This window comes from Pan paniscus, chromosome 20, assembly GCF_029289425.2.
Source record: "Pan paniscus chromosome 20, NHGRI_mPanPan1-v2.0_pri, whole genome shotgun sequence".
Taxonomy (NCBI): Eukaryota; Metazoa; Chordata; class Mammalia; order Primates; family Hominidae; genus Pan; species Pan paniscus.
Window position 1 is genome coordinate 12,138,447 of NC_073269.2, and position 22,475 is coordinate 12,160,921.

The 22,475-nt window shown below is 56.8% G+C and overlaps 2 protein-coding genes across 9 annotated transcripts in view; one reads left to right on the top strand and one right to left on the bottom strand.

The window, feature by feature from the left end:
• The window catches only part of ARHGEF18 (Rho/Rac guanine nucleotide exchange factor 18), an 86,599-nt gene extending 81,079 nt beyond the window's left edge, over positions 1 to 5,520 (top strand). For 3 of the 6 annotated variants that reach the window (XM_034946298.3, XM_063599810.1, XM_034946295.3), the window contains 7 exons: positions 2 to 58; positions 155 to 202; positions 298 to 768; positions 1,859 to 2,165; positions 2,938 to 3,063; positions 3,160 to 3,349; positions 3,576 to 5,520. In XM_034946298.3, the coding sequence (XP_034802189.1) occupies positions 2 to 58; positions 155 to 202; positions 298 to 768; positions 1,859 to 2,165; positions 2,938 to 3,063; positions 3,160 to 3,332 (1,182 nt within the window). In that variant the 3' untranslated portion in view covers positions 3,333 to 3,349; positions 3,576 to 5,520. Of the gene's footprint in view, position 1; positions 59 to 154; positions 203 to 297; positions 769 to 1,858; positions 2,166 to 2,937; positions 3,064 to 3,159 lie in introns of all 6 variants that reach the window. The other 3 variants (XM_034946297.3, XM_034946296.3, XM_034946294.3) reach the window with 1 other exon arrangement.
• PEX11G (peroxisomal biogenesis factor 11 gamma) lies at positions 3,553 to 22,080 on the bottom strand. Of its 3 annotated transcripts, none has more exons than XM_034945065.3 (5): positions 21,981 to 22,080; positions 18,851 to 19,039; positions 15,047 to 15,225; positions 11,325 to 11,387; positions 3,553 to 6,248 (listed from the first exon to the last, which is right to left on the bottom strand). In XM_034945065.3, the coding sequence occupies exons 1-5, from the start codon at positions 22,038 to 22,040 to the stop codon at positions 6,119 to 6,121; spliced, it is 621 nt and encodes a 206-aa protein (XP_034800956.3). In that variant the 5' UTR covers positions 22,041 to 22,080; the 3' UTR covers positions 3,553 to 6,118. The 3 variants fall into 3 exon arrangements, with proteins under 3 accessions (XP_034800956.3, XP_003810070.4, XP_008960628.4); XM_003810022.4 differs by lacking the exon at positions 3,553 to 6,248 and adding an exon at positions 9,887 to 10,448 and having other exon boundaries at positions 21,981 to 22,079; XM_008962380.4 differs by lacking the exons at positions 3,553 to 6,248; positions 11,325 to 11,387 and adding an exon at positions 9,887 to 10,448.
• Positions 22,081 to 22,475: the final 395 nt, after the last annotated feature.

The following is a 22,475-nucleotide window of genomic DNA, read 5'->3' on the forward strand; positions in this document are numbered from 1 at the left end:
GGTGGAGGCGCCAGGCACGGAATCCGATCCCCGTCTGTCCACCGTCCTGGAGTCGGAGGTAGGCGCCCACGGGTCTCCATCTCCCCAGGGTCTTGTGCACGCGCGTGTGGCCTCAGCCCGATAACTAGCATCAATCTCCCTCTCCTCTCCGCAGCTTGTCCAGCGGATCCAGACACTGTCCCAGCTGCTCCTGAACCTTCAGGTACAGGGGCGGGGTGGGGCCGGCCACGCGTGCCCTTTCCCGGTTGGCTGGGGCGCAGGTGCGGCTCTCACTCGCCTGGCCCTGGCCCTCCGCAGGCGGTAATCGCCCACCAGGACAGCTATGTGGAGACGCAGCGGGCTGCCATCCAGGAGCGGGAGAAGCAGTTCCGGCTGCAGTCGACGCGTGGGAACCTGCTGCTGGAGCAGGAGCGGCAACGCAACTTCGAGAAGCAGCGGGAGGAGCGCGCGGCCCTGGAGAAGCTGCAGAGCCAGCTGCGGCAGGAGCAGCAGCGCTGGGAGCGCGAGCGCCAGTGGCAGCACCAAGAGCTGGAGCTTGCGGGCGCGCGGCTGCAGGAGCGCGAGGGCGAGGCGCGGCAGCTACGCGAGCGGCTGGAGCAGGAGCGGGCCGAGCTGGAGCGCCAGCGCCAGGCCTACCAGCACGACCTGGAGCGGCTGCGCGAGGCCCAGCGTGCCGTGGAGCGTGAGCGGGAGCGCCTGGAGCTGCTGCGCCGCCTCAAGAAGCAGAACACCGCGCCAGGCGCGCTGCCACCCGACACACTGGCCGAGGTGAGCGCGCAGCAGCCAGTGTGCGCAGGTTGGGGGTGACCGGTTTGCACGTGCATTTGCACGAGTGCATGCAGGTGACACAGGGTTCGCGGGTGCATGCGTGCAGAAGTGTAAGAGCAAACGGCACAAGATACCCTTGCATTAACAGCTCATGCCGCAGTGCAGAACCTTTCTCAGAGCTGGCTAAATGCTTAACAGGACGCTGTTGCTCAAAACATGCCATAAATGTTAGAAACTTCTTTAAAAAAAAATGCACTCCTGTAATCCCAGCACTTTGGACGGTGGAGGCAGGCGGATTGCTTGAGCGCAGGAGTTCCAGGCCAGCCTGGGTAACATGGCGAAACTCCATCTCTACAAAAAAAATACAAAAATGAGCTAGGCATGGTGGCATGCACCTGTGGTCCCCGCTACTTGGAATGCTGAGGTGGGAGGATCACTTGAGCCCGGGAGAATGAGGCTGCCATGAGCCGTGATCACGCCACTGCACTCCAGCCTGGGCAACAGAGTGAGACCCCGTCTCAAAAAAAAAAAATGAAGCTGGGTGCCATGGTGTGCACCCTAGCTACTCGGGAGGCTGAGGCCAGAGGATTGCTTGAGGCTAGGTATTTGAGACCAGCCTGGGCCACGTAGTGAGACCTCGTCTCTAAAAAAAAAATACAAAAATTAGCAGGGCGTGGTGGCACATACCTGTAATCCCAACTACTTGGGAGGCTGAGGCAGGGGGATCATTTGAGCCCAAGAGGCTCAAGAGCTATGATTGTGCCACTGCACTCTAGCCTGGGTGACAGAGCAAGACCGTGTCTCTGAAAACAAATCTATAAACCATGGGTTCTGTGAACAGATGTGGACACAGATGTGTGAGATGTTTGTATATGAGTGTGTGACAGTATGGGTGCCACTGAGTGTCACCACAAGTCTGCACATTTAGCAGGGGTTGGGGATGGGCAATGACCAGCAGCTCCTTCAGGCTGCACCTGGCTCTGTCCAGAACAGGAGAGGTCAAGGGTCTCCTGTGCAGGACCCTCGGGGGCTCTCCAGAGGCCGCACAGCAGGAACCTCACATTGGATGTATCTGCTGTTGTCCCCTCAGGCCCAGCCCCCAAGCCACCCTCCCAGCTTCAACGGGGAAGGGCTGGAGGGCCCTCGGGTGAGCATGCTGCCGTCCGGCGTGGGGCCAGAGTACGCAGAGCGCCCCGAGGTGGCTCGCCGGGACAGCGCCCCCACCGAGAGCCGGCTGGCCAAGAGCGATGTGCCCATCCAGCTGCTCAGCGCCACCAACCAGTTCCAGAGGCAGGCGGCCGTGCAGCAGCAGATCCCCACCAAGCTGGCGGCCTCCACCAAGGGTGGCAAGGACAAGGGCGGCAAGAGCAGGGGCTCTCAGCGCTGGGAGAGCTCAGGTGAGCCGGCCCCGCCCCTTCGCCTGGGCCTGGAAGGTGCAACTGGTCAGGCTCTAGCGGCTCGCTGGGAGCCAGGAAATTCGGGACACCTGTGCCATCCTCTGGAGAGGAAAACCAGAAGGCACAGCTGGCATCGTGGCTGAGGCCACCCCACACAGGGCCGTGTTTGGTCTCCAGGCCCAAAACTGAGATGATCCACCCTGCGTCTTCCCCACCTCAACCCTCAAAACAGTGGGATGGGGACCAGGAGCCTTAGAAAGGGACACGGGCAAGAAGGCAGAGATCCCTGGCCACGTGGGATCAGCACAGCCGGGACAGGGACAGGTGCAGGCGCCTCTGCTCATTGTCCCGGTTCCACAGAGCCGTTCCACAGAGCGGGACACGGAGCCCAGAGCAGCCCCGGTGTTTCCACGGAGGATGCCCAGGAGCTCCTCTGGGGGACACCTCCCTGGGGGACAACCAGGGATGTTCTGGGATGTTCTCTGAAGATGAAGGGTGTGTCCTGTGGTCACTAGGGCCTGTGCTATTTCCACAGGAGGCTCAGCCTCCTCTCCAGATGCCGGGTGACTCTGCAGGTCCTTCCGCAGCGAGGTTGGGGCCGTTCTCCCTGATTCTGGGGCTCAGCATCTGAGCAGCTCAGGTCACGGGATCCAGGCCGCCCGTGGGAAGTGTCAGGTGGGGGTGGCCAGGCCCCTCTGCTCTCGGAGGCTGCCCTGGCGGGTGGGGACAGCTGGCCAGCCTGGAGCTGGCCCAAATACCTTCTCTCTTCCAGCGTCCTTCGACCTGAAGCAGCAGCTGCTGCTCAACAAGCTCATGGGGAAAGATGAGAGCACCTCACGGAACCGCCGCTCACTGAGCCCTATCCTGCCCGGCAGACACAGCCCTGCGCCCCCACCAGGTGAGCCCCCACCCCCTGACACGAGCTCAGTCCCAGGGCAGCGGGGCTGCGGCACCACCCGGCGACTGCTCAGTCTGAACCCTCTCTCTGTTCCAGACCCTGGCTTCCCCGCCCCGAGCCCACCGCCAGCTGACAGCCCCTCCGAGGGCTTCTCTCTCAAGGCCGGGGGCACAGCCCTTCTGCCCGGGCCGCCAGCCCCCTCGCCACTGCCGGCCACGCCACTCAGCGCCAAGGAGGACGCCAGCAAAGACGACATCATCTTCTTCTGAAAGGGCCGCGACTCAAGGTGCAAGGCCCCTCCCTGCCCTGCTCACCCTTCCTGCTCTCTGGGGACCCCCATGGGGTCACCATGCCCACCCAGCTGTCCCCTCCTCTTCCCTAGCAAACCACCGATGACCGCCTGGCAGGGGCCGGCCTGTCGGTGCTCTGGGCCTCGCAGCTGTTTCTGTAGAGTTAGCGGTGGTGCCGGGGTCACTTTCTGAATCTCTCTTTTTTTTTTTTTTCTCAAAAAGGAAAGTTTTTAATGGAAAGTTGAGCCAGAACTAAACCAGGGAGCTGTCTGAAATCATAGCACCCCATCCGGGTGGCAGGGAGATCAACTCCGAGCTGTTTTTCCGAGGCAGTGAGGAATGGTGCCGGCTCTGCACGGAGCTGAGGACAGGACAGACCTTGCTTTGAGAAGGAGCTGCCGGCCGGGGCCACACTCCACCGCCGCCGCGCGACAGTGGAGCCAAGGGTTAGGGCACCAGGAGGGGCCAGGTGGCGTCGGCAGCATCTGTCCCCAGAATCAGGCAAAATCCACTTCCCAAACAGAGCCCCACGCAGGTTCACCGTGAACCTCAGGGCCAGGGAATGAGCCAGGCACGGGGGCATGGGCAGAGAGGGCCACGGGGCAGGGCCCACTGAGGGAACATCAGTGGCCCTCCAGTCAGGTTCTGTGGGTTTGGAAGCCCATCGTGAAAGGGGCTGACCTTTGCCCCTTTTTACTTGGCATTGGTTTTGAAACCAGCTGTTTCCCAAACTCTGCTTCCCAAGGGCAACCGTTGCTGTTCACACGCTCAGCCTGTCTGGGGGAGCGGGCCTCTAGCTTCAGCCAGGGCGGGTACACACCCTGGGCACAGGGTCCTCAGCCCCCGGGAAATGAGCTCCCAGGGCTGGCGTCCCACCTTCCAGGTGGGGGCTGGCACATCACAGACTGTCGAGAGCGCCATGTCCCAGGGCATGCAGAGGAAGCACCTTAGAGACGTTGCAGCAAGTGGACAAGTGGCCGCTGTGCGGGCCCCTCGCTTGTAGTGAGTTGTTGCAGCTCACGGTCCGTCCCCTGGAGGGGTGGAGGAAGGAGGTGTTGGGCAGCGTCAAAGGTGCTGGGACATCCCAGGGTGGTGAGATCCATCCATGATCCGGCTCCGGTGGAGAAAGGGCCCATGTCAAGCCTTGTTCTGCACCCCAAGCATTGGTGGCAGGACTGGGTCCTGGCTGATCGTCCTTGTTCCCCGTGGGGTACATGTGAGCCCCTGCCAGGGCCAAGTCCTTCTCCCGAACCCAGGGTCCTGGGAACTGCAGATCCTGGGGGGATTCAGCCCTTCTCCCACTGTGCTGGCAGAGGCACTCCTGTGACGCTGCATACAGTGAACAGGGACATTCCTGCCACTTGGGGACAGACGGGCACAGGGGAGGGGAAACTCCATCAGGAAGTGCTCCCCTGGGCAGAGGCGCCCACTGGGTGCTGTGGGCTCAGGAGGGGGCGGGGCAGGAGCTGGTGCCAACCGGGAACCAGAGCCCCCAGCCATACAGCCCATTGGTGACAAGGTTCTGAGAACACGGTGAGTGGCCAGGTGTCCCCAGGCTCCTGGCCCCTCCGACGACCTCAACTCTGCCCAGCCCGGTCCCTGGCCATCAGCAACGCTGTCCGCCCCCCGTCAGATCCCATGTGTGCCATGTTTATCATCAGTGTTTTGTATTTTTGTACTGAGTATGGGAGCACTTTACAGAAGCTGACTGTACATTCCTGTTCTGTTGTGACGAGAACATTCCCAGACCCTGGCACCCTCCTGAGCCGGCATGTGCCGGTCCAGCCCCCGAGATGCCACAATTCCTTGGATGGGGGAGAAGTTCAAGGAATTTCTGCTCGGCCACGCGGTGGGAACCCCGCGTCCCCGCCATGTGGCAGAGGGGTCTCAGTCGTGCCAGGCATCGGGCGGCAGCGCCAACAGCCCTTCCCTCGCCAGTGCCCCTCGGCCACTCCTGGGGTGGAGCCCGATTTTATTTGTAAAGTTGACAGTCGAGCAAATGTTCATATTTTCATGGGATCTGCACACGTCTTTGTCAGTTGTGGTCATGATCTTAGTCACCTGCTAATTATTTTTACAATGATTACAACATTTCCTCACTGCGGGATATTTCTGACCCGCTTTAGAACTTAAGACCTGATTCTAGCAATAAACGTGTCCAAGATGAGCGGTGACTGGCGTGCACGTTCTTGGAGGTTTTGTTTGAGGATTTTCTTCTGCCCAAACGTTGCTGCAGGAGTAGCAGGTTCTGGTGGGGGCTCCCCATGGCTCCTGCCCCTCAGCTCGCCCCCCTGCCCTCCGTGTCCTGCTTAACGCTCTGAAGACCCCTTCAGGTCCAGTCCCCAGGAGTTGTTGGGGGTTTTGTTTTTGTTTTTGTTTCTGTTTTATTTTGGTTTGTTTTTTTGAGACAGAGTCTTGCTCTGTTGCCCAGGCCGGAGACCAGTGGCAGGATCTCAGCTCACTGCAACCTCTGCCTCCCGGGTTCAAGCACTTCTCCTGCCTCAGCCTCCTGAGTAGCTGGGATTACAGGTGCCCACCACCACGCCCGGCTAATTTTTCTATTTTTTTAGTAGACACAGGGTTTCACCATGTTGGCGAGGCTGGTCTCGAACTCCTGACCTCAAGTGATCTGCCCGCCTCAGCCTCCCAAAGTGCTGGGATTACGGGCACAGGGCAGGAGTGGGGCGTGGAGGTGCCTGTGGAGGGTCCTGCCCACCGGGTACACTTCAGGCTTTGGTGGCGCCTCCAGAAAAATCTTTTTGCTTTTAATCCACAATAACCGCAAAGGCTGGAACTTTCACTTCGTCCATCTGGGGTGAGAGGCAGCTTGGCCGTGAGTGTGAAATCATCATTTCCACCTGGTCTGAGTCCCAGTCCAGTGAGGCGAGGACCCTGCTGTTTCAACAGAGGGTTTCCCATCACGAGGGGACTAGGTGTAAAGTCGATCACTAGGTCACTAGGAAGCGCAAAAAGGGAACTCTCAGGCAGCACTGTCCACCAGGAAGATGATGCAGGCCACGTGTGGACTTTTTCATTTTTAGTAGCCATATTAAAAAAGTAAAAGGAGGGCCGGGCACAGTGGCTCATCCCTGTAATCCCAGCATTTTGGGGAGGTGGGGGCTGAGGCAGGAGGATCGCTTGAGCCCAGGAGTTCAAGGCCAGCCTGGGCAACATAGTGAAACCCCTTCACAAAAAAAATTTAAAAATTAGCCAGGTTGGCCGGGCGCGGTGGCTCACGCCTGTAATCCCAGCACTTTGGGAAGCCAAGGTGGGCAGATCACGAGGTCAGGAGATCGAGACCATCCTGGCTAACAAGGTGAAACCCCGTCTCAACTAAAAATACAAAAATCAGCTGGGCGTGGTGGCGGGCGCCTGTAGTCCCAGCTACTCAGGAGGCTGAAGCAGGAGAATGGCGTGAACCCAGGAGGCGGAGCTTGCAGTGAGCCGAGATTGCGCCACTGCACTCAGCCTAGACAACAGAGCGAGACTCTGTCTCAAAAAAAAAAAAAAAAAAAAAAAGCCAGGTATGGTGGCGTGCACCTGTAATCCCAGCTACACAGGAGGCCAAGGCAGGAGGATTGCTTGAGCCTAGGGGTTCAAAGTTGCAGTGAGCTGTGATTGTGCCACTGCACTCCAGCCTGGGCAACATGGTGAGACCCTGTCTCTAAGAGCTTAAAAAAAAAAAAAGGAAATTTGGGGGATAGAAAAAAGAAATGAAATTTAAAAAAAAAGAAAAAGAAAAAGGGCTGGGCGCGGTGGCTCACGCCTGTAATCCCAGCACTTTGGAAGGCCGAGGCAGGCAGATCACCTGAGGTCAGGAGTTTGAGACCAGCCTAGCCAACATGTTGAAGCCCCATCTCTACTAAAAACACAAAAATCAGCCGGGCGTGGTGGCAAACACCTGTAATTCCAGCTACTCTGGGGGCTGAGGCAAGAGAATCGGTTGAACCTGGAGGCGGAGGTTGCAGTGAGCCGAGATTGCACCATTGCACTCCAGCCTGGGGGACAACAGTGAGACTTCGTCAAAAAAAAAAGAAAAAAAGGATGTAATTAATTTATTACATTTTTATTCATTTTTTTGACATGGAGTCTTGCTCTGTCACCCAGGCTGGAGTGCAGTGGCACGCTATCTTGACTCACTGCAACCGCCGCCTCCCGGGTTCAAGTGATTGTCCTGCCTCAGCCTCTCGAGTAGCTGGGATTACAGGCGCCCACCATCATGCCCGGCTAATTTCTGCATTTTTGTAGAGATGGAGTTTCACCATGTTGACCAGGCTGGTCTTGAACTCCTGACCTCAGGTGATCTGCCTGTCTCGGCCTCCCAAAGTGCTGGGATTACAGGCGTGAGCCACCGTGCCTGGTCTATTTTTTATTTTTTCTTCATTGTGGTCAAATGCACACAACATACACATCTGCGTGTGTGTGTGTGTGTGTGTGTGTGTGTGTCTCTCCCCCTACCCTCTGATTTGCTCCACCCCAACCCCAGCCGTCCTCTGACCTCTGCCTAGCTGACCCCTCCACTGGGATGCCCCCAGCCTTCCTCAGCACTCCTTATGGGCCCTGGGGGGCTTGGAGGCACCCTAAAATGAGATGTTCTGCAAAGAGGGCCTGTAGTGGCTGGGCACGGTGGCCCACGCCTGTAATCCCAGCACTTTGGGAGGCCGAAGTGGGTGAATCACTTGAGCACAGGAGTTCAAGACCAGCCTGGGCAACATGGTGAAACCCCGTTTCTACTAAAAATACAAAATTAGCCAGGCATGCTTGGGCGTGCCTGTAGTCCCAGCTACTCGGGAGGCTGAGGCAGAGAATTGCTTGAACCCAGGAGGTGGAGGTTGCAGTGAGCCGAGATCGCGCCACTGCACTCCAGCCTAGGCGACAGAGTGACTCTGTCTCAAAAAAGAGGGCCCGTAGTCTTTAAGGTTCACAAAGGGGTCTGTTCCCAGCCCCTAAAAGGTTGAGAACCACTGGACCAGAATGGGCAACGCAGGGACAGAGTAGTGGTCACCAAGCCTGGGGGCTGCGGGTGGGAAACAGCTGAGGGGTGTGAGGTTTCTCTCTGGGGTGATGGAGTGTTCTAAGGTTGATTGTGGCTCTGCTTGCACGACTGTGAATGTACTAAAAGCCACTGAACTGTCCCCCTTCTGTGGATAAATTTTATATGTGAATTATATTTCCATAAAACTGTTTAAACACACACACACACACACACACACAACCACTGGACCAGCTGAGAGCGTGGGAGAGCGGCCTCCCTTTCTGGAAGCATCCAACCTGTCTGCTCTGTGCCTGGGCTCCACATGGTCAGTGTCCAAGGCCTTCCCAGCCCAGGCTGTATCCCTGAAGGTGGCTTGCTTTTCCTCCTGGCACCTGTGACCAGGTGGTCATGTGGCTTCCCCACACAGAGGCGCTGCTCCAAGGGCCCCACAGGTATGAGCTGGTAAGTAGTTGGGTCTCCAGGTAGACAATGAGATGCCCTAATCATGCAGGTGCTGCTAGGGGCTGGGAAGGAGGCCTCTGCTGAGGGCCAGGACAGGCCTGCACCCCCGACAAGGGAAAGAAGGGGAAAACCCACCAAGCCTGGCCCACTCGTGAGTCCTGGGCAGAAGGAGCCCCCACAGATGGGTTCTCCCGCACCCGTGTGATCCTGAGCAGTCCCCGGCCTCCCAGCTGCTCAGAGCCACCTGGTATCTTCCTTGTAAAAAACAAAACAAACCACAAATGTACTCTGGGAGGCCGAGGCAGGCAGCTCACTTGAAGCCAGGAGTTCAAGACCAGCCTGGGCAATGTGGTGAGACCCTGTCTCTACAAGAAGTTTAAAAATTAGCTGGATTTGGTGATAAACGCCTGTAGTTCCTGCTATTCGGGAGGCTGAGGTAGGAGGATCCCTTGAGCCCAGGAGTTCGAGGCTGCAGTGAGGCTATGATCGCACCACTGCACTCCAGCCTGGGTGACAGAGATCCTGGGTCAAAAAGATAAAAATCAAGGCAGTGCAACTGATATCACATGAGGCCCAAGGGCGCACACACACTGGCTGTTGTGTGTTCCTGGGCCAGGCTGTGCAACAATGTCTGCCAGAGGCCACATGTGCACGGACTCTGAAGGGTCGTTCTCAGCCAGCAGACTAAGACGTACCTTCATCCCATCCCACCACACACTGGCTGAGGTGGGAGCCCCAAGTATCTTCAGTGATGCCAGTGTGTGTTGCCCAGTCTCAGCCTGGAGCCCTTAAAATGCTCACAGTGGCCCTGCGTCGGCAGCACAGTGGCATGAGGCCACGCCCTCGGGTGGCCTGACGAGAGGTGGCGCCTCTGGCCTGTGTGCCCAGGACTCTGGGGAGTAGAGAACAGCCCTCAATGGCTGGAGGCCACTTGGGGTCCGTGGGCAACGCTTGCTCAAAGATGGAGAGGACCCACCGGGCTGAGGGCATTCCTGAAGGTGGGCTGGGGTAGTGTGGTTTCCAAGTTTGGGTCCATCCTGCGGAGGGTAAGGGGCCAGGAGCCACCAGTGTAATAACCTTCACCCCTGAGCCAGGCGCCAGCACCACAATGTTTAATTGATTCCCGTTCCAGCTTTCTCAAGGCACGACAGGCTCCCTCTTCCTCATCTTGATTTGGATACAAGACGCCAGCTGGCAGGCAGGAGGTGCTGCTGAAGCCCTCCACGGCCCCTGAAAACTGTCATGGCTCAGGAGCTCCAGGCTGAGGCCTGGGGGACCTCGCATCAGTCCCTCCACCCACCCTGCCCATGGGTTTCACCACAGGAAGCTCCATGAGAGCCCCGGCCCCTGCCCTGGCGGCTTCTGCTTTGCGGGAAGGGCCCTCCGTGGGCTCTGGCTGTGTCCCTGTGCTCTTCCGGCAGTGTCAGGGGGTAGTGGCCTCGGCCTGGCTGCTGGCCCGGGCCGCCTGGTACATGCTGAGGATCGAGGAGATGGTGCCCATGAGGCCCACTAGCCATGGCGGGAAGCGGCCGGCCCACAGCACGCCCCGGGGCAGCCAGTGCACGGCGTTGGCCAGGTCGGCCAGGTTGCTGAGAAGTGACAGCGCCTCCCACTGCATCTGCGCCTCCATGGCCCTCCGCTTGCCCCGGGGCAGCGGGCTGTGGGGCAGAGAGGGGCCACTTACACTCACGCTCACACCTGCCTGCCGTTCCCAAGCCCCTGAATGCCCTGTGTGGCCTGGCAGCCCTGAGCCCCTGCCTGTGAGTGGGAGGAGCTGGCAGGACTGAGGTGGCCTCCCTGACCATCCACAGAGACTGAGTCCCCATCACCCCCCCGACCCAAGCACGAACAGGGCAGGGACCCGGGTCCAAGTCCTCAAATCCACACCTCACTCCTCGTCCTGAACACCCGGAGATGGGGATTCCTTGTGAAAAACAGAAAGCACAAATGCACTTTGGGAGGTGTGGAGGGAAGGGGGAACCCCAGGAGCGTGGCCTGTGCCTGCCCGGCCTTTCTTTATCAGGATGACACAGTGACGATAAGCCTGGCCAATATGGTGAGACCCCATCTCCACCAAAAAATAAATAACAAAATTAGCCAGGCGTGCTGGCCCGTGCCTGTAGTCCCAGCTACTCGGGAAGCTGAAACAGGAGGATCAGTTGAGCCCAGGAGGCGGAGGCTGCAGTGAGCCAAGATGGCACCACTGCGCTCCAGCCTGGGCAACAGAGCAAGACCCTGTCTCAAAAAACAAAAAGAAAAAGCAACAGTAACAATGGCCATGGCCTTCGGGAAATTGATCATTCTCTCCTGCTGGGGGCGCAGTCATGAAGGCTCAGCCCTGGAGTCCCCACTCAAGCAAGCCTCAGTTTCTCCATCTGTAAAAGGTACCGCCACCCACCAGAGGCTGTGATGACACCCCCATGACCTGAGCACAACAGACCCCAGCACGGGCCTGCACAGGGGTGGCTGCGAGCCGGGATCCCATGCCTGCTGGAGGGAGTGGGCCTCCCTGCTGGGTGATCACGGGCTCCTACCTGGTGAAGGGCGCCGTGGGGCTCCGCAGCCTCTGTCTCAGTTTCAGCAGCATCCACAGGGACCTGCGGCACCAGAGCCCGAGGGAGGATGCCCCGGGGGGGGAGCAGGAGGGTTAGCTCCACAACGCTGGCCCCGGACATACAGTCTGGGACAGGTGCTGCATCTTGGATAAACGGCCTGCCCTCTCCCTGCCCCCACAGTCCCACACCCTCCTGGCTGTGCCTCAAGCTCCCGGGGACTCATCTCTAACATGGCCCCATCCCACCCGGGACATCGTCCTGCACTTCTGACGTGGCCATCCAGGGCCTGGCCCAGCCTCTGCAAACCACTGGAAAGTGCTCAAAGGAACATCAAGCCCTGTGAGGTGTTCACAGCCTGGCAGGGAGTCCTACACAGAAAAGGATGCCAAGAGGCCCGCTGTTGGACAGGCGTGGGGACGCCGTTTCCCCTCCGGGCCTCGGCTGCCTTGCCTGCTCTGTGTGGAAAGGTCCAAATCAGTGCCATGCCAGCACCCCCTGCACACACACCCCGGCCATTGGCTGGACCTGTCTGGATGATCCCTTGGGCCCCCAGGGCTGGCATCTGCAGGCTGAGGAAGGCGCTACTCAGTGGGCAGCCTCTGTGCTCCCAGCAGGCTCTGCAGCCGTGCATGGCACCCACCCGGGCCGGTCCACCAGGCACCTGCACTCTCCAGCCTCGGCCGTGGGGTGTGCCGGGTTGTGACTGTGAAAGAATGGGCAGGGCCTGGTCACAACTCCTCTGGCCACTGGGTACCCAGGGTGCAGGATGCAGGATAGCGCCAGTGGCACAGCAGGTGGGAGCCTCCTGGGGGGCTAGGGCAAAACACTGATTCCTGGGCTCCCCAGACCCACAGAATCAGAAGCTCTGGGCCAAGCGCGGTGGCTCACACCTGTAATCCCGGCACTTTGGGAGGCCAAGGCAGGTGGATCACCTGAGGTCAGGAGTTCAAGACTAGCCTGGCCAACATGGTGAACCCCTGTCTCTACTAAAAATACAAAAATTAGCTGGGGGTGGTGGCGGGCGCCTGTAATCCCAGCTACTCGGGAGGCTGAGGCAGGAGAATCACTTGACCCCCGGGAGGTGGAGGTTGCAGTAAGCCAAGATCGCACCACTGCACTCCAGCCTGGGCGACAGAGGAAGACTGTGTCTCAAGAAAAGAATCAGAAGCCCTGGGCGCCGGACCCAGGCATCTCCATTTAGCAACCTCCTGGCTGATGCTCTGGCAGCCCTGGGCCTTAGGGCAGATGTCTGGTCGTGATGAGCACACATGGAATGCTCTCCACCCACTCCCCCTGCTCACCGCAAACCCAGAGAAATGATGAAAAACCACATGCCCGAAACAAGAATGCCGCAGCAGGCGGGGCACACAGGACTTTGATGGCCGTGAAACAATTCCATTTGATTCTGCAAGGGGGGACACGTGTCAGTGTCCAAACCCATAGGATACCCAAAACCTAGCGTGAACCCTAACGTGAGCTACTCACTTGGGGTGATGACGGATCCATGGAGGGGCATCAGTTGTAACAAATGCACCATGCGGATGCTGCCAGTAGTCGGGGAGGCTGTGTGTGGGGGTATATGGGAGCTCTCTGAACGTTATGCTCAATTTTGCCATGAGCCTAAAACTGCTCTAAAAAAATAAAGTCTGGGCCAGGCGTGGTGGCTCACGCCTATAATCCCAGCACTTAGGGAGGCCAAGGCAAGTGGATCACCTGAGCCCAGGAGTTGGAGACCAGTCTGGGCAACATGGCAAAACCGTGTCTCTACAGAAAAAAAATTACAAAAGTTAGCCAGATATGGTGGCACAGCCTGTGGTCCCAGCCACTCAGAAGGCTGAGGTGGGAGCATTGTTTGAGCCCAAGGGGCGGAGGTTGCAGTGGGTCAAGATTGAGCCACTGCTTTTCAGCCTGTCTCAAAAAAAAAAAAAGTTTATTTAAGCAAAAAAGAAAGGAACCAAGGCTGCCCCTAAAATACAAACCAGAGGTCACGAGGCACCCAGAGGAAGGTGGAGGAAGAGAGGCTGTGAGCCAAGGCCCCCCTCTGACCGGAGCCCCAGGAACATCCAGGCTGGGCCCAGGCACCCTCCCCCGGGTCTCCCAGCACACAGGGAAGGCCAGCACCACAGACACCGCTGCCTCCAGGGGCCATGGCCATGAAACATGACCCTTTTGAGACAGCCAAAATGCACAGGCAGGGTATTAGGTCAAAGGCTGGAAAAGAACCACCAAAGCTTGAACAGTGGGAGTCTCTGGGTTGGATTGTGGGTAATTCGAATCTTCTACTCTGAGGTTTATCTATTTTCCAGATTGTCTACGGTAAGCATGTAATTAGGACATCTGTGTCGGGGGGAAAACAAGAACTACTGAGAGTCAGAGCCTCGACCAGGGACAAGCAAAGCTTCCCCCAGAAAAAGGACACAGCCTGCCCCGAGGCTGGGGGCAGCCGCACCTCACCCCAGCGATCTAAGAGCCCTTCACAGCCACTGAAACATGGAGACCAGGGGGCCCAGCTCCTGCTGGTGTTTTCAGGGACAGGGGATTCTGACTCAGCACATTTGCAAAAAGGAAAATGTTTGGGAGGAAACCATTACTGGAAAGTTCTAGAAACTGTATGGTTTTTTGGATGCACAGAGCTAGTCAGGAAACTGCTGACTGTTTTCTCTGGGGTGTCGGCTGACAGCAACGCCAGCAAGACTCAGGGACCCGGGTAAAGGCCACTCCTCTGGCTGCTTCTCACAGGCCCTGGGGTTACTTCTTCTTTCTGAGTGTGGTCAGCAGAGTCATGACCCCTCCTAAAATGTCCATGTCCTGAACCTGTCAACATGTTCACCTCCAAGGCAAAGGAGACTTTGCCGATGGGATTAAGCTAAGGATTTTTTCTTTTTTTGACATGGAATCTTGCTCTGTCGCCAGGCTGGAGTGCAGGGGTGTGATCTCGGCTCACTGCAACCTCCACCTCCCCAAATTCAAGCAATCCTCCTGCCTCAGCCTCCCAAGTAGCTGGGATTACAAGTGTGCACCACCAAGCCCAGCTAATTTTTTGTATTTTTAGTAGAGACAGGGTTTCACCATGTTGGCCAGGCTGGTCTAGAACTCCTGGGCTCAAGTGATCCACCCGCCTTGGCCTCCCAAAGTGCTGGGATTACAGGCATGAGCCACCACGCCCAACCTAAGCTAAGGATCTTGAGATGGGGTATTACCCTGGATCATCCAGGTGGTCCCCATGTCATCACAGGGGTCCTTATAGGAGGGAGGAAGGAGGATGAGGGTCAGGGAAGGAGGTGTGACGCTGAAAGCAGAGGTCATGCTTGGAAGATGAAGGAAGGGGCCATGAGCCAAGGAATGTGGGTGGCCTCCAGAAGCTGGAAAATCCAAGGAAACGGACCTCCCCCTGGGACCTCCAGAAGGCATCAGCACCTGCTGACGCTAGCCCAGGGAGTGTTCTGACTTCCAGCCTTCAGAATCCTAAGATAAGAAGTTTCTGTTGCCCAGCACTACAGAGTTGTGCTAATTTGTTCTGACAGTTATTCTAAACAAATACACCCACAAAAGGAAGAAACAACAAAACCTCCAAGGAAAACTCTAAGAGGCAAAGACCCACCTCAGTCTGAAGCCTGTGCTGTTGCTGGGGCCGCTGCCACTTTGCTAAGGAGGCCCCGCCCAGGGACCTTGAGTGCTCCCTTCTGGCCCATGCCACTTACCTGGCAACCCCCAGGAGCAGAGAGAGGGCCCACAGGGTTGTACTCAGCGTCCACCACCGAGAAGAGTCCACGTGGAGGACCCGGGCATCAGCCGCCCAGGCGACGTGCTCACAGGGGTAGTAGAGCTGGTCCGCCAGGTTCCCTAGGACGGAGACCCAGCGGACAAAGGCGTCCTCCTCCTGCAGGACCAGGAGCAGAGGGGGCCTAGGGTCAGACTTACCCACTGCCCATTTTAGCACCGTAGCCATGCCAGGTGGCAGAGAGCTATTTCCTGACCCCAGTCCCTGGGCCGTGTCCAGGCCCGGCAGGCCCCGCGGGAAAAAGGCTCTGGGGCTGGGGTCCCCGCACAGGCCTGATTTCCGTGTCTCGGCAGCACGGTGCTCAGTGCCCCTTGGAGGGAGGCTCTCAACGCAGCTGTGCAGTGCAATCCTCTGCGGAGCTTCAAAAACCCCATGCCCAATGCCAGCCGTGAGGATTCTGCCTCACTCAGCCTGGGGCAGGCCCCAGCACCGGGAATTTTCACAGGGAATTTTCACATTCCCAGGGGATTCCCAGGCCAAGTTGGGAGCCCTGTGTCAGAGCCTTCCTTCCCAAAGGCTTCCAGTTCCTGCACAGGCGAGGACCTCTGTTGCCAGACTCTATGCAGGGAGCATGAGGTGGCCCGCAGGGAACCATGACCAGGCTGAGATGGTGTGCCAACCCTTGGGCCACCGCACGCCCACTGCTGACCACGCGCCAGGCACAGTGCGGCAAGGCTCATGGCCTCCCTCAACCCCGAGCAAGTTACAGACGGCCACGCTGAGGCTCTCAGGGAAAGCCGCTGGCCCCCAGTTCCGGCAGGGATGGGCCTCCAGGCCCTCGAATTGCAATGCACACGCGGGCTCTCGGTCCTGCACAGTGCCCATACCCTCTGCCCCAAGTTCTTAATCACACCGCCTAGAGCCAGCGAGGCAGGACCAGTTGAGGCTGTAGAAACCAGCGCTGAAGCCTGGTTTCTGGGACTGGAGCCCCGCAGCCAACCGGGGGACCCGCCCCCTTGGGACCCCACCCCCTTGGGACCCCGCCCATCGGTACCCCGCCCCATCGGAGCCCCGCCCCCTCTACCTTTATCCTCCTTGTTACCTGCCACACCCTCCCCCTCCTCTCTGACTTCCCAGGAAGCTGCTCCCCGCCCCCACCGCTGATTCCAGACGCTGCTCTCCTTCTTTCTGGCCAGTCATGATCCCACCTCCCTCCGGGCTCTGAACCTCACTCCAGCTTCCCTCATCTGCCTGGCGCGTCCTGGCACATTGCCCACCTCCCTGAGGATGGCGGACCCCGCCCCAATGTGCTCATTCCGCCCGGATTTCCTGAGAAGCGGCAGGGTCCAGGCTAGACTCTGGGGAGGGGCAGAGGCTCACCAGGGCAGGGAGGAACGCAGACATACAAACCAGGAACCCAACAAACGGGGCTCTTGTTCTGGCCAAGGGACACTCGAGGTGCAAGGGCCTCCACCCCTTGCCTGAGGGCTCTTCCACAGAGGGCATAGAGGAAGGAGGGGTCTCAGGGATGCACCAGAGCGTTGTCCTAATCAGACAAGGAGGAGGAGGATGCTATAGGTGTCAAAACAGGAAGGCGGCCCACAGCAACACTCGTGATATAGGATGATCAGGCCAAGGACACGTGGTGCTGAACACGGTGGGGTTGGGATTTCGGGACGGGGAGCATCTGAGTAGCAAGTGGCTCAGAGAGGTGATCCCTGGGAGGACAGAGAGAACAGACAGGGCAGCCCAAGGAGGGGCATGACGCTGAGAGGCTGGCCCACGCAGCCTCTGAGATCATCCCGTGGGGGGCAAGATGGCTCTCTAGATAGGCTGGCACGCCTGTGGGACGCCGCAGGGACAAGGCTACTCTCTGCAGCACTGTCGCAATAGCAAAACCTTAGAAATCATTGCCCTGTGCGTCAACCAGAGGCCGATTAAACAAATCTGAAGCTGCATAGCAGAGCACTATGTGGTCCTGAGAATGCAGCTCTTTCTAGACTGATAAGAAATGATCTGTGGCCAGGCGCGGTGGCTCACGCCTGTCATCCTAGCACTTTGGGAGGCGGGGCAGGTGGATCACTTGAGCCCAGGAGTTCAAGGCCAGCCTGGGCAACATGGCAAAACCCTGTCTCTACAAAAGATACAAAAAATTAACCAGGTGTGGTGGTGCACCTGTAGTCCCAGATATTCCGGAGGCTGAGGTAGGAGGATCACCTGAGCCCGGGAAGTCAAGGCTGCAGTGAGCCATGATCACGCCACTGTACTCCAGGCTGAGTGACAGAGTGAGACCCTGTCTCCAAAAAAAAGAAAGATAAAGAAATGATGCCGAAGCTGTACTGTTAAGTGAAAAAAGCACTGTTTATGTAAACCATATGTATTTGCCTATGTGAGTACAGGAAATCTCACAAAGGAGACACAAGAAGCTGACCACACGGCTGGGCACGGTGGCACACACCTGTAACCCCAGCAGTTTGGGAGGCCGAGGCAGGTGGATCACTTGAGGTCAGGAGTTCGAGACTAGCCTGGCCAACATGACAAAACCCCGTCTCTACTAAAAATACAAAAATTAGCCAGGCGTGGTGGGGGGTGCCTATAATCCTAGCTACGTGAGGGGCTGAGGCAGAAAAATCATTTGAATCCCGGAGGCAGAGGTTGCAGTGAGCCGAGATCACGCCACTGCACTCCAGCCTGAGTGACAGAGTGAGACCTTGTCTCAAAAAAAAAAAAAGAAGCTGACCACAGTGGCTGCCTCTGTGGGGAAAAATCGGAGGCCTGGAAGATCAGGAAGGAGGGAGGTTTTTTAAAATTATACCCTCCTTTGGAATGTGTGAACGTTTGCTATTTTTAAAAATTTAAATCAAAATGAGAACATCTGATCCTCTCAAAGAAGAAAGTGAAATTTTTAAAAGTAATAAACTACCCACGCTGGGAGCACTTTGGGACAAGACTATAAAACGCTCATGGTGGCTCACGCCTGTCATCCCAGCACTCAGGGAGGCTAAGGCGGGAGGACCACCTGAGCCCAGGAGTTCAAGGCTGCAGTGAGCTATGATCACTCCACTGCACTCCAGCCTGTATGACAAAGCAAGACCCTGTCTATAAAAAAAATTTTTTTTTGTTTGTTTTATTTGAGATGGAGTCTCGCTCCATTGCCCAGGCTGCCAGTGCAGTGGCACAATTCTCGGCTCATGGCAACCTCCGCCTCCCAGGTTCAAGTGATTCTCCTGCCTCAGCCTCCCAAGTAGCTGGAACTACAGGCACACGCCACCATGCCAGGCTAATTTTTGTATTATCAGTAGAGACAGGGTTTTTTTTTTTAGACGGAGTCTCGCTCTGTCGTCCAGGCTGGAGTGCAGTGGCGCGATCTCGGCTCACTGCAAGCTCCACCTCCCGGGTTCAGGCCATTCTCCTGCCTCAGCCTCCTGAGTAGCTGGGACTGCAGGCGCCTGCAACCACACCTGGCTAATTTTTTGCATTTTTAGTAGAGACGGGGTTTCACTGTGTTAGCCAGGATGGTCTCGATCTCCTGACCTCGTGATCCGCTCGCCTCAGCCTCCCAAAGTGCTGGGATTACAGGCATGAGCCACTGCACCCAGCCGAGACAGGGTTTTACCATGTTGGCCTGGCTGGTCTCGAACTCCTGACCTCATGATCCGCCCGCCTTGGCCTCACAAAGTGCTGGGATTACAAGCATGAGCCACCGTGAGGGGCCAAAAAATTTTTTTTAAAATGTCCACTCAGGTCTGCACCCTACTCCCTAGAGCCCCAAAAACCCTGTTACCTGTGCCCCCAGGCCATATTGCTTAGTGTAGACAAACATGGCCAGGTCATCAAAGAGTCGCAAGATGGTCCTGCAGTGGCTGAGTTGGGTAGACACCACCAACAGACGTGTCCCCACTTTGGACCTGGTGGGACACTGTTCAACCAGAACTCCACCAACCAGCTGGCAGCAGTACCCCAGCACTCGGATCTGTGGGAAACCAGAAGCAGTCAGTGTGGCCCTCCTGTTCTGCAGAACTGAGCTGCATCCCCCCATACCTGGCCCCGGGCCCCTCTGGATTGAGAGTGTGGAAGATTCTTTTTTTTTTTGAAAGAGGCTCACTCTGGCATCCAGACTGGAGTGCAGTGGCACGATCTCGGCTCACCGCAGCCTCCATCTCCCATGTTCAAGCAATTCTTGTGCCTCAGCCTCCCCAGTAGCTGGGATTACAGGCGCCCACCACCACACCCACTAATTTTTATATTTTTTGTAGAGACAGGGTTTCACCAGGTTGGCTAGGCTGGTCTCAAACTCATAACCTCAGTGATCCACCTGCCTTAGCCTCCCAAAGTGCTGGGATTACAGGCATGAGCCACCGTGCCTGACCCAAGAGTTTGGAAGATTCTAAATCTACAAAGTGACAGTAAAAGCTGAAAGTTTAGGTGGGGCACAGTGGCTCACACCTGTAACCCCAGCACTTTGAGAAACCGAGGTGAGAGGAGGCCTTCACACCAGGAGTTTGAGACCAGCCTGGGCAACATAGCAAGACCCTGTCTCTACCAAAATTTTTTTTTTTTTTTTTTTTGAGACAGAGTCTTACTCTGTCACCCAGGCTGGAGTGCAGTGGCGCGATCTCGGCTCACTGCAAGCTCCACCTCCCGGGTTCACGCCATTCTTCTGCCTCAGCCTCCCGAGTAGCTGGGACTACAGGCACCCGCCACCACGCCCACCTAATTTTTTGTATTTTTAGTAGAGACGGGGTTTCACCATTTTAGCCAGGATGGTCTCGATCTCCTGACCTTATGATCCACCCGCCTCAGCCTCCCAAAGTGCTGGGATTACAGGCGTAAGCCACCGCGCCTGGCTACCAAAAATTTTTTTAAGTTAACAGGGCATGGTGGTTACTTGGGAGGCTGATGCTGGAGGATCACTTGAGCCCAGGAGTTCCAGACTGTAGTGAGCTGTAATCGTGCTACTACACTCCAGCCTGGGCAACAGGGCGAGACCCTGTCTAAAAAAAAAAAAAAAAAAGAAAAAAAGAAAAAAAAAAGCTGAAAGTTTAAAAACATACTTGGAGGTGAGAAAAAGGAAGAAACATGACATCATTGATGTAACTGAAGGGCACAGCCCTAGGGGACAGATGTGACAGGAACAAAGAAAACAAAGCTCCTTACTTCCCACCTCCCAGGTCCTTCTTTTCCCAGGTGGCAGGAAGCCACGGCTAAAGTGTATATTTACATCTACCTGCCTGGACCAAAGCCTTTGGATGTGCTGAATGGTGGGCGCAGGTGATCAGGCCTCAACCCAGTGAACAACAGGATAATTTGGTAGAATTACTTTAGAGAGAAAGAACCTACTCAGTAGGTGATGTGGAGCCTTGTGAAATAGGTCATCTTCACTACTCTTATATCATTTTTCTTTTGGAGACAAGAGTCTCGCTCTGCTCCCCAGGCTCGAGTGCAAAGGTGTGAGCTCACTGCAACCTCTGCCTCCCAGGTTCAAGCAATTCTCCCGCCTCAGCCTTCCAAGTAGCTGGGACTACAGGCATGCACCACCACACCCGGCTAATTTTTGTATTTTAGTAGAGACAAGGTTTCATCACTTTGCCCAGGCTGGTCTCAAACTCCTGAGCTCAGACAATCCACCCAGCTCAGCCTCCCAAAGTGCTAGGATTACAGGCGTGAGCCACCACGCCTGGCCTCCCTTATAACTTTATTTTACCTGCTTTTCAGAAATTGCTTGTTCCTGTTGTTTTATTTATTTTTACTTGTAATTCCTTTCCAGCCCCATTATAATGGCAAAACACTGCAATCTGAATGTTCAACTCGGGGGAGATTTGTTAACCCACCCCCGCAATCATAAGATATTTGAATGGAATCTAAATGCCTAGCCACCAGTACACCGCCTGGTACAACCTAAATGTGTACCTATAAGAGACTGGTGGGGACAAGCTAAGAGTCCAGACTCAGGGGCATGGATGGCATAACCTAAATGTTCAACCATATGGGACTTGATTGGAACTAAAAACTGTCCAGCCATAGGGGAGAGTCTTCCAATATCCTAAATCCCCACATGAGATTGTTTGGGACAACCCAGGGACCAACTACAGTGGCCTGGTCAGATCCTAAATGTCCAAACATGGGAATCTGTTTGGTACGTAAACGTCCAGCCAGGCTGGGTTGGCAGAGACGATCTAAATGACCAACTGGGGTTTTGTTGGAACCCATCGCTGCTTAGGCATGGCAGGGCCCAGGCCATGGTGTGTTCTTTGGTCTAGGTTGGCTGAAACAACCTAAATGCCCAACTATAGGGAATCTGGTTGGAAGTGAATGTCCAGCCACAGGGGAGCCCTGCAACATCCCAAATCCCAACACGAGATTGTTCAGGACAACTTCAGTGGCCTGGTCGGATCCAAAACGTCCAAACACGGGAATCTGGCCAGTGTGTCAATGTCCAGAAAGGTTGGGTTGGCAGAAACGATCTAAATGTCCAACGCTGGCCAGACGCCGTGGCTCACGCCTGTAATCCCGGCACTTTGGGAGGCCGAGGCAGGTGGATCGCTTGAGGCCAGGAGATCGAGACCATCCTGGCTAACACGATGAAACTCCGTCTCTACTAAAAATACAAAAAAATAGCAGGGAGTGGTGGCGGGCGCCTGTAGTCCCAGCTACTCGGGGGTGCTGAGGCAGGAGAATCGCTTGAACCCAGGAAGCGGAGGCTGCAGTGAGCAGAGATCGCACCACTGCACTCCAGCCAAAATAAATAAATACATAAATGTCCACTGCTAGGGCACCGCATTTGAGCCTAGCTCGGACGGGGCCTCGGCGACGGAGTATCCTGGGCGACCCCCTTCCCCTCTCTGGCCCGTTTCCCAGTCTCTGAGCTTGGGCCAAACTCTAGGACCTCCGGCCCCGGTCCGCCCCTGCCTCACCAGGCGGTCCCGGCCCCTGTACGACTCCAGCGCCGACGCCAGGCCGCTCAGCGACGCCATGGCAACTCCGTGACGTCACCGCGACGTCGGCGCGCCGCGCCAGGGGGCGGGGCCAGGCCGGGGTACCGGGAGCGCCCCAAAGGCTTGCGCGCAGGCGCGGCCGCAGGCCTTTGTCCCCTGACCGGCTTTTTGTCCGCTGTAGGGGAGGGACAGAGTTTGCAGAGGTGGGGCCGACACGTGTGTGCTCTCCAGGCCTGCAGACCCTGGATGATCCTCGGAGTTTGCTGCATTCTGCCCCACAGCGGTTTGGCCAACTACCCACGCACAAAAAAATATATTTCTAAGTTTAACCAACTACCCACACGCTCCAAAAATATTCCAAGCAAAACCACCAACCTGTTCGCAGTGGTTCAAGGAGAGATTTTCCTTTTTAGTTTTTGTGCTTCACCTTTTCTGCACTGTCTGCTTGCCCGTAGTGAGCAGGAATGACTGCTG